Source organism: Furipterus horrens, unplaced genomic scaffold (genome assembly GCF_987537825.1).
Source record: "Furipterus horrens unplaced genomic scaffold, mFurHor1.1.pri manual_scaffold_8, whole genome shotgun sequence".
Taxonomy (NCBI): Eukaryota; Metazoa; Chordata; class Mammalia; order Chiroptera; family Furipteridae; genus Furipterus; species Furipterus horrens.
The window spans coordinates 19,597,506-19,608,238 of record NW_028327178.1 but is presented as its reverse complement, the minus strand read 5'-3'; the positions used below and the strand labels follow the sequence as shown (position 1 = coordinate 19,608,238).

Sequence of the window (10,733 nt, the reverse complement as noted above, 5' to 3'; positions counted from 1 at the left end):
CAATTCCCTGGAGAAGCCCCAATTTCCCACCCATACCCGGAAGCAAGTCTCAGCCTGGTCACTGCTGTTATTGGAAAAGAAAATGCAAAGAGTCATTTTTGTGCAGCCACAGACAATGACACATGCTGATTGATTCTTGTAGGTCCAGGAGACTGGAGTGGGGCAAGACCCACTGATAGTTACCCGGAGTGGCCTCTGAAGGACCATGAAGTTCTGGTCCACTGTGTCATGTGCCACCTTCTGCTCTCCAGTCCCAGCTCCAGCCAAGGTGGGGTGCAGGAAAGTGTAGTAAGGAGGGCCTCCAGCCCCTCAGACAGAAGGGAAGAGTTCTCTCCAGGTGAGCCCGTCTCCCCTCTTCTTGTCAAGCCACCTGCCACATTTGAAGGTGGTGGCCACGCCCGTGCTGGTGTTGGTGACTTCTAGCTCCTCCACCAGCCAGCCCGAGGAATAGCCGCTACTGTCGTGTTCCAGGCGCACTTTGCGCAGCTCACCCAGGTCCAGTGTCTCCAGGAAGAAGTGGTCGACTTGGCCCCGCTCGAAGAGGTTTCGCCCCTTCTGCTTCAGCTCCCGCTTACCTGTGTCCCCGTTGGACCCATAGATGGTCACAAAGACATTGGCATTGGTGCCTGCCCCTGACTCGAAACCTGTTGTCACGATGACCTCGTACTTAACTGGCACCAGGCTCTGGACCCTGCTGGCAAAGCTCTCAGTTATCTTGGTGACTTCGAATATCTGGAAGTACTTCCTCTTCCTCTTGAGGGGGATGAGGCAATCACAGTTAAAGAAGTACCTGGGGGTAGGGGTGAGGAAGCTCAGTGGATACCAGCCGAGGCTCATACCCTCCCCAAGACCCCTGGCTATCCATACATGATCCCTTCCCAGGTGACAGGGTGTTGGGGCTGGAAATGTCTGCAATAGAATGTGAGGATTAAGTCTTGTTTATCTTAACATTCACAGAGGCATCTCTGTTCTTCCAGCTGCCTTTTCTTTTTTTAAATTATCCTTTCTTTTTCCCCCTTCACACTCCATATCTGATCCACCAGCCAGTTCCAATGAGCTGCTCTTTAAAAGAGATCCAGCACCAGCTGGAAAAGTAGGCAGTGTCTCACTATCTTCCCTCCTGTCCCTTGGCCCAGGTCACCACTGTCTGACCCCTGGAATATATATCCGCCTGCCAAGCAGTCTCCCTGCTTCTTGATCCCCATGGTCAGTTCTCTATGTGGCAGCCCAGTGACCCCGTGGAGACATCCACCCGAGAATGTCACCCCTCTGCTCAGAAGCCTCCAATGGCTTCCCAGGTTATGTAAAAATCACCACTTTACAAAGGCTTGCCAGACCCTACGTGGCAATGGAAAAAAATATAATAAATTAAAAAAAAAAAAAAAAAGACCCTCCATGGTCTGAGCCTCCTCCCAGTGTTTACCTTTCTGACCTGCCACCTGCTCTTCTCCAAGCTCACTCCACACCAGCCATGCTGATCCCCTCGCTTCCTCAAAGGGACTGATGGATGCTTTTGGCCCATGTTGTCACCTTCAGAGGCTGCTGAGGGATTCAAAGTGCGCATCCCAGGTGAAGCCAAGTGGAAACGTGGCTATAAAATGTGTGCTTCCAAATCCCTCACACTTGGCTGGGTTGAACTGTGTGTGTAAATGCTCACAAACTGCTGAATGCCAGGGTTAAGAGAAGGTCCTCTACGGAAGAAGCCACCACAAGCAGAATCAAGTTCAGGGCCAAAAAAAAATGGTTTTGGACCAGAAAGTTCCCCCCCTAATGCCACCCCACCCCCACACCTGCCAGTGCTGTCAGTTAGTCCAATAATTACCAAGGAAGACATCAGAGGGAGCCAAAGAAAAACACTACATTGGGTTTAAGGGGGCCTGGAGCCTGCTTCAGCCCTGCTACGGTGTGACCTGGGGCAAGTCATATCATCTACCCCTTCCTGGGTTTTCCCATTGGCAACACTAGAGGTTTGGATGGAATAGCTATAGTTTCTCCCCACTCCAAATGGCTACTTTTAACAGCTTCAGAAATAAACAATTCTGGCCCTGGCTATTGACCTCAGGAACGCAGCCTGAAAGATCCCGCCCGGTGGGAGAAAATCAAACCCATTTTACATGAAAATCCAGAGCAACAAAAAGGCTTGGACTTTGGCAAACTCACTAAATGCCAGGGCTTTGCATTTTGGCATCTCATGAATTCCCACCATAGACCTGAGTTGCAGGCCTGATCCTCTCATTTCACAGAAGGGGAAACTAAGGCTTGGAGAAGAGAAGTCACCACACAAGGTGACCCAGAGCCGGTGCCCAGAGCCAGCCAGCCTGGCCACTGGAGAGCCAGCTATTTAAAGACACTTCGCAGGACTTTCTTATTCTGTTTGGAAGTTCTGTCTTCCCCCAGTTAATCTTAATAAATCTGGATGATTATTACAAAGCACACTTTCTTAGTAGGGGATACACTCGAGTTCTTTGTTTAAACATTCTTTTAAAATGCATTTCTTTATGCATATGTTCACTAATATACATAATTCTATATAAGTGCACAAATCATGTGATCATATGCATGATTTTCTAAACTCATTCCTTTTCTTTTCCTCAGTGCTAGCTCCATTTTTCTCCCTCATTTCCCCTTCAGCGTCCCACGGTCACCTCAGATAACCCATCACAATTGCAAGTTGATCTTGCCAAGTTCCCCTCTATCCCCCAACCTTGCACAGACCCACACACAGGCGCATGCGGGACGTCAGTATTCCATTTATGAAATGGATCATACAATATGCGTTTTCCCATATCTTGCTTTTCTCACTCAACAATCCTTCCTGGGACTTGCTCCAAGTCATCTGGTACATATTTAATTCATTATTTTTAATGGCTGAAAAATATCCCCCGGTGTAGCTATAAGAAAATGTTTTCTAATAGACATAATTAAAAGATCCCCAAATCGTGGGGCCTCCAGGCTTTGAGGAGTCAAGGCTCCAGCTGAGGAAGGACATATGCCGGGTTATTCCCACTGCGAACAGGGAGAAGGTCATCAGCAAGAGTAAAGGCAAAAGCAGAGAATAACAAACACAAAAGCAATTGAACATAAGAAAAAACACATAGAATATGATCACACTTCCGTGAAGAGTGTGTGTGTGAGATGTTAGAAAAATGCTGGGGAGTAGGGTCACCGCATGCTCTCGGTGGCCGATTCTGATGAGCTTTAGGGAATCTTCACTTTCTTTTATACACTTTCTTTGTATTACTTCAATTTTATAATCATTATGTGTTGTTTATGCTGTTGGGATAGAACAAAGAAGCTGCTTTTGGTCTTACAAAAAGAAACACAGGCCGCTCTGCGTGTCCTTCCACTGAAATCCTGAGGACATCAGTGACAAAGAAGAACTGGTCAGAAAAGTAGTGCACGTTGCGGCAGAGGACTCAGTTGGAAGGTGAACATGTGAGACTATTGTGTTCATAAGAGCTTGAGATTAAATTCATTTGCAACTCATGGAAAGCTAAATATTCTGTTTGACATGGTGGTTGGGAAGGGACTATGGATGCATATTCAGGGCTATGTGGTGGTTTTCATAACAGCAGAATGCCTGCCTGTATGCTCTAGGATGGAGACAGGTCAATGATTGAGAATGCCTGCACTGCCCCCTCTGAATGGGGGTGCTGTTTCTGGGGCAGAAGGGTGGTCTTCCACCAGAAACCCCAGGCCTGAGACCTGCACTGGAGCAGGACTTCTGAGAGCCCCCAGGCTGATCCTTTCCTGACCTCCAGCCTCTAGAGAGCACCTAGTTCGCCTCCCAGAAGGGGAGACTGGGGCACAGAGAGGTGGTGAGTTACTGCGTGAGGCCACAGAGCTGACCCATGACTGCTCTAGTGTCTGGGGATCTGGTCTCCGTGCACCCTCTTTCCTTTGGGAAGATCCCTCCCTGGGGACATCCCTTCTTCCACATCCAGCCTGAGGACAAACTGACAAAAGGCCACACTCTTGAGGGTGAAGGGGAAAGGGCTTCCCTGGGGGTGGCGGCTTCTTTCCACTGGATGAGAAATCCCCCACCTTGACGCTGGGGCCACGGGATGGGAAGTTCATGGGCTGGGCCTTCATGTCCCCTCTTCCAGAGACCAGAAGGTATCAGGGATGCTGAGGTCTTTGGCTGTCTCTTGCTCACAACTAACACTGTCCATTTAAAGCTAACTCCACTGATGACTATTTTATATTATTATTGTATCATCTAGCAGCATTTTGTTTTGTTTAGTCTAGGGGTTTGCAGAGGAAAAGTATCAGCAGCCATGTTCTCTGTGGCCGGGAGGCAGTAACCAGTTGCAGCCCTGGCTTACTGGGTGAGTCAGTCACTGTTCGTGGCCCTCTGTGTCCCAGCTCTCAAGTCTTCACTTGTACTGCTCCCAGCAGCCATGCCCAACGGCTCCTAAGAGACCAACAGATAACATTGCAGCCCAAGAGGGAAGCTGCTATGGATGGAATTGTGTCCCCTCAATGTCACACGCTGAAACCCTAACCCCCCATGTGATGGTATTTGGAGGTGAGGCCTTTGGAAGAGAAGCTTAGATGAGGTTGTGAGGGTGGGGACCCCAAGATGAGATTAGCACCCTTAAAAGTAGAGAAGGAGATACTGGAGCTCACTCTCTCCCTTTCTCTGCCAATTGAGAACACCGCCAGCCAGGAAGAGAAGCCTCATCAGAACCCAAACTGCGCTGGCCCCTGGCCTCGGCCTTCCAGCCTCCAGACTGTGAGGAAAAGATGTCTGTTGTTTGAGCCCCCCAATCTGAAATACTTTGTTATGGCAGCCTGAGCTGGCTGAGACAGAGGTGCAGGAGTCAGAACGCTTTCCTGCCCAGTTCCCAAAGGTGAAGTTCGGTCTGAAGGGGCCAATTCCAGGGGCCTGCAGGCCATAGGTTGAGCACGGACAGACATTGCTTGGAGAAGCTTGGGCTCCTGAAGGCTGGAGGGACCTGTCTGCGGCTGCAGGCCTGCACCTGGCTGCCACTTCTCACTGTTGTGCTTACTGTGAAAGGCATGGTCATGAGCAGGGTGAGCCCCAAAAGTGTACACAAAGGGTCTTGAGGGGCCAGCAGCGGTTTTGTGGGGGTGGAGGATGCCCCAACATGAGTTAGACCTTGGCTCTCATTCAGTGCTCAGGCCCTCCTTCCCTGAGGCAAGCATTGCCCTCAGCTTCCCCTTTCTCCTCTCCTGGTTCCTTTGCAGAGCCTTAGGCTCTTTTTGGCTTCCAGTGTGGTTACCAAGTGGTTTTAATTAGATAAACTGAGGACTGCAGACTGTTACCCAGGTAACTAAGACTCTTAATCCAACAAAAATGCCTGAGTCCCCAGAAAGTGCCCCGTGGGGCAAATGCAAAGCTCCTTATCTAGGGTCCTTGGAGGCAGGTGGGCTGTGACAGGACCCAGCTGTCTCTGGTCCCCCCTGCCCACACAGATGGTGGCCTTCCACTATGACCGTGGAAGCAGCAGGCTTCAAAGCTGCATTTCTTTGTCATTATACGGTGATGGAAAGAGAGGGAAAGGGAAGCCTTCGCTGTCTAGCACTGTCTGACTTGCTCAGGGTTCTTCCAAAGCATCCATGGCTAGAGCACCTGAGGTCATCTGCTCTAGTCCCCTCCCCTGGGGTAGGCCTATCATTCAGATAGTTCCAGAACCGGGACAGCCACCTCTTCCCTTCCTGCCTCATAAGCCTCCTGAATGAGGTGACCTCAGCCTCAAAGGGGATACTTCCCCGCACTGCTGTCTTGCCCATGGCCCAGCCTCAGCTCCTGCGGGGGTACAGTGGGAGGTACATACGTACACGTTGCCATACTCCATTTCAGTGATGGTGATGGTCTTGACGTGCCAGCGCAGGTTTCTCTTGGGGATGTACCAGTCCTCCCTGGCAAGGTGGCCCACACAGAGGGAGACGATATCCCCCAGGTAGACACTGTCAAACTCAAATGTGTCTGTGGTCTCCCTGCATGACATAAAGATGTGGCCAATCAGAGCTACTCATGCCCACTAAAGGAAGTAAGCATTTATTGAGCACCTACTGTATTCCCTGCTCTGGTTGGAGGAACAGGGATAGAATGGCAAGCAAGAGTTTGAGGTCAGGCTCCATTTCTGCAGGGATTCAGACTAGATTCAGAGGAAGACAATGACAATCATTAAAAAACCCTGGCTGCTGCCTGGTCTCAGCACCAGGGGATGGTAACACAACAACACATGAACTTGAGAGGCCTGTGAGACCCTGGGCCCTGGACATTGGACAGAGGAGGTGGTAGGGTGAGAGAGGGAGGGAAGAGTTCTCTGTTGTGGACCTGATTGGCATAGCTATGGGATGGGAGGTGCAGACATTTCTGGGGAATGCTGTCTTGGCTGGATGTTGGGTTCAGTGCGGGAAATGCAATGGAAAGGAGGTGGGTTGTAGCAGCCTGTAAGTGTCAATCAAAGGAGCTCAGACTTTGTCCTGACCTAGAGGGAGTTTAAACAGAAGATCTAGTTGGTCATGGGAGGGACAGGCTTTATTACAACAATTTTGGAGGGAGCAGGGAGATAAGGTGGGCACCTGAGCCATTGAGAGGCAGCTCTGGTGCAGTGGAGGAGGTGAGATTCCCCAGGGTGTGTCTGTCAAGCGGGAGTGGTGAGTAGAGGCCCCTTTACATGAGACCCAATTTTGATTTTCCTATAAAGAATCTTACATGCTCTCTCTTCCCTGTTTACTTTTAACTAAAACTGAATTCAATGCTGTTTTATATGATTCTTTGCAATTTTATGGGTGGATGTCTTCCTTTTCAACAAGACTGTGAGTTTCTTGTCTGAGTGGACATGGGATCAAAAAACGTCTTCAGTGATTCTGGGCCTTGCAGCATGGTACGATTTCTTTAATTATTAATTAATTAACGAATTGTTGCTGTAGCTTTCCATTAATTTTTTTAAAAAATTGGAATGTATTTGATATATAATGTGTAAATTTAAGATGTACAACACATTCCTTTGATTAACATACATTGTACTATGAATGCCATTGTAGTGATAATTAGCATCTCAATCAGGTTATAGAATTATCCTTTCTTTTTAGTGGTTGGAATAACTAAGTTCTAGTCTCTTATGGTGGGCTCGCTGTAAACACAGCCCCCTCCTAGCTTTCCCTTTTATAAATCTCCTGTTTCATCCCTAAGAGCTCCCAAGGGGTCAGCACACAGTAGGTACTCAATAAGCACTTGCAGCTGAAGTCCATTAATATGCCTATGGCTCCCACCAGCAGGGGTAGATCCTTGGGGTCCCACTCTTACCCACCCCATCCACCCTCATTCCCCTGTGGGCACTCCTCTTCCTACTTCCTAAAGGCTCGTTGTCTGGAAGAATTTTCCACGAGGAATTCTTTGGATCGGTTCTTCCTGCCCTCCAGGATGAGCCAGACGTTTTCCCTGGTTTCACCTCCGTCGCCTGTTTCTATGACGATCTCATAGGCTGCAGTAGAGAAGTTGGGAGAGGTCAGTGGTGGGGGGTTAGGGGGGTGGATGAGGGAGCAGTGCCCACCATCCATCAGGGCTGCTTCTGCCAGGTCCTACATTTGCTCTTGGACCAAGCCTGGGGTGGGGATGGGGCAGCTTAAACTGGCCACACTTGAGGCAATATAAATAGAATCCGCCCTGATTTGGGGGCTAAAATGATATTCCCATTTTAGTTACAGTAGCATCCTCTTGGCCTGGCAATCTTGGGAGCTTCTAGTGAAGCAACAACTGCTGCTGCCTCCAGGAAGTAGGTTTTCAGCAGATGCTGGGATGGAGAGCCCCTGAGATGCAGAGGAAGATCATGTGCAAAGAACAGGGAGGAGGGGTGGGACCCAGCTACAGAAAGGGACAGGAAAGCCCCAGGCAGGCAAGACTGTAGGAGAGCCTCAACTGTCTTCAGCAGGCAGTCCCGCTTCCCACACTTGTCTGTTTTCACTCTGGGATCAGGCTCAGCAGACCAGCCTCCTCCCCTTCACTTCCCTCAGGCATGTCTGCATTCATTCGTCCAACATTAAGTGAGTGACAAGTGTCAGGACTGGGCTAGGCTCTGGGCGACCCTGGAACTTAACCTCTAGTCCCAGATGCACACACTGATTATACCACAGGACAGAATGCGGTAATCCTGTGACAAAGGGGCAAAGTGCCATGGGCCAAGAGGGAAACCCCAGCTCCTTGTTACCTCCCGCATCTCCTAGATCTCTCCCTCTTGCTCCCTCCAGCCATTCTGCCTCCTTCCATGCTGTTCCTGGAGCACGAGGCATGCTCCTGCCTTAGAGCTCTGCAGTGGCTGTTCTCTGTCCCCAGTGCTCCCCCCACCCCCCACCGCGCACCTACATCAGTGTGGCTCACTCCTTCACCTGCTTCTATTTCTTACCCAAATGCTACCACCTCACTGAGGTCTGCCCCAACTACCACGAATAAAATTGCAACCCGATTTCCCCCAGCACTCCTGGCTTGCCTTACCTATTATTTTTCCCTGTCCCTGTCACCTGGTAACTTCTAACCTGCTATGTAACTTATTTATTATTTTATTTAGTGAATGCATGCTCCATGAAGCCAAAGGTTTTCATTTTGCTCACTGATCGATGCCACGTGCCCAGAACAGCCCAGCACAGAGGCACTCAATAAATAGTTGCTGAGCGAATGAGTGAGTTATTGGGCTAATTACAGGAATTGTGAAGCAGGTGGCATTTCAGCTTGGGTTTGAAGAAGAGCAATGGCTATGATCCACAGAAAATGCAGGAATGTTCCAGACAGAGGGAGAACCATATGAAAATACTGAGGAACGTGACAGAGGCTTGAAGTCCACGTAATCCAGACCTGACCCCAGGGGCTAGGCCAGGGGTGGAGCTGGCACACAGAAGGACACAACACACACTTGCTTGGAGTGTCCCTTTGCATGTAGCTCTTACTGTGGTAAATTAATTGGTGAGGGTTTCGGGTTCTGTATCCAAAGCAGTTGCTCTATTTCTGTGCCTTTAGCTCAGAGATGTGACAAAGACAATTAAGAGAAGAAATGGCTATGTCTGCTGCTCAGTGCCATGTCCATCCCAGCCCCTCAACAACCCTTTGCCTTTGTGACCTTTGTCAAGGACAATCTCTGCTACCTGAAGCAGATAGAATGAACCTGAGCAGAGTCAGGGAGCCCACAGAGGGAAGAGATCCAGAGAGCATGAACACCTGCCTAAGGGCAGGGCCTGCAGAACCCAGCCTAGGACTGTGAGCAGCATAAAGTGGCTGAGCCACTGTCAGGGACTAGAAGGCATCACAGGGCAGAGAGTGGTCCCAGTGCTCCCAACCTTTTTCCCAACAGAGGGTAAGATGTATTCTGCAAACCAGACTCCTGTAACTTCAAAGTGGACCCTGGGGGTTGTTAAGAAAGTGGTTTGAAGCAGGGAACTCAAGGACCCTCCATGCTCACTATGATAAACTCTGGGGGTAGGACCCCGACATCAGTATTATTTAAAGATTGCCAGCAGGCCCTGGCTGGTGTGGCTCAGTGGACTGAGCACCGGCCTATGAGTCAAAAGGTTGCCAGTTGGATTCTCTGTGAGGGCACTTGGCTGGGTTGCTGGGGCAGGGCGGGAGGCAACCAAAGTTTCTCTCTCACATCAATGTTTCTCTCCCTTCCCCTCACTCTACAAATAAATAAATAAAATATTTAAAAAGACATTTAAAGATTGCCAGTGGTTTTCAGCTTCGGCGCCCATGAATCAAGTGCTTGCTGAGGGCCGGGAGCAGCTTCTGGAACTGCTAACAAGAACTGCAGGTGAAGGCAGTGAACAGGAGGATAAATGGGGTGGGGCCGTCAATCAGTCTGGAGTACCAGCCAGGCTCAATACTGACAAGACTGCCTGCAGGGGCCCAGAGGCCCCCGGGGCTAGGAATCAGGTCACCTGGGTCCCACTAGTTACCAATGGGCCTTAGGTGTGTCCCTTCACCTTTCTGGCTTTCTGTTTTCCTTACCTATGATAGAGAGTTGTGCACTGGCTCATGGGGCGGGAGGTGGCTGCGGGAACCTAATGAGAACGGGGGTACTGAGGGCTTTTCACATATGAAGTTCTGTTCAAGTATGAGATGGTGTCCAGAGGTGCCCCTGGGTCACAGACACTGAATGTAAGTGTCACATGGGCTGGGTCTCTATTTTATTCATTTGTGTATCTCAGAACTCAGAATAGGCTGTGGCACTTAGTAGTTGTTCAATAAGTATTTGCCAAATAAAGGTAGCTGAAGGTTGACTGTTTGGCTCCAGCTGCATCCTTGGTTCTCCCCAGGATAAGTTCCATCTGAGGACAAAGGTGTGGCTGTCCCCTGATGGGCAGTGTAAGAGGGTGCCACTCTGCCCCTATAGGCTCCTACTGAAGGCCCCTGCTCTCCCATCCTTCCAGAACTAAAGCCATGCTGCCACCCCTTGCAATCTCCCTGCCAACCCAAATATCACGGGTCTTAGCAGCTGTGAGGCACGAAATCTGTGAGGGAGACTCAGTGATTATGCTCCAGGCCTCACAAATCTCTCCTCTCCTGAATGCTAACAGCCTGAGGAGCCTCTGCTGCTCATCTTGGCACTGGGTAAGGGCCTTAAGTGTTCACATTGAATAAGGGGCTTAAATTGCTCCCCCTAACAAGATTGTGAGGCTCTAAGGAAAAGAACTGCACCCTCTTCCATCCCCTGAGCACTAATGGCACACCTGTGAAGTCCCAAAGCCCACAGAACTGCAGAGGGCTGCAG

The 10,733-nt window shown here is 49.9% G+C and overlaps 1 protein-coding gene across 2 annotated transcripts in view; it reads right to left on the bottom strand.

Moving 5' to 3' along the window:
• Positions 1–10,733, bottom strand: part of LOC150002598 (lipoxygenase homology domain-containing protein 1-like) — a 154,555-nt gene continuing 143,822 nt past the window's right edge. For both annotated transcript variants that reach the window (XM_090285099.1, XM_090285100.1), the window contains 3 exons: positions 7,328–7,460; positions 5,806–5,964; positions 1–790 (listed from right to left, as the gene is read on the bottom strand). In XM_090285099.1, the coding sequence (XP_090141225.1) occupies positions 310–790; positions 5,806–5,964; positions 7,328–7,460 (773 nt within the window). In that variant the 3' untranslated portion in view covers positions 1–309. The remainder of the gene's footprint in view (positions 791–5,805; positions 5,965–7,327; positions 7,461–10,733) is intronic.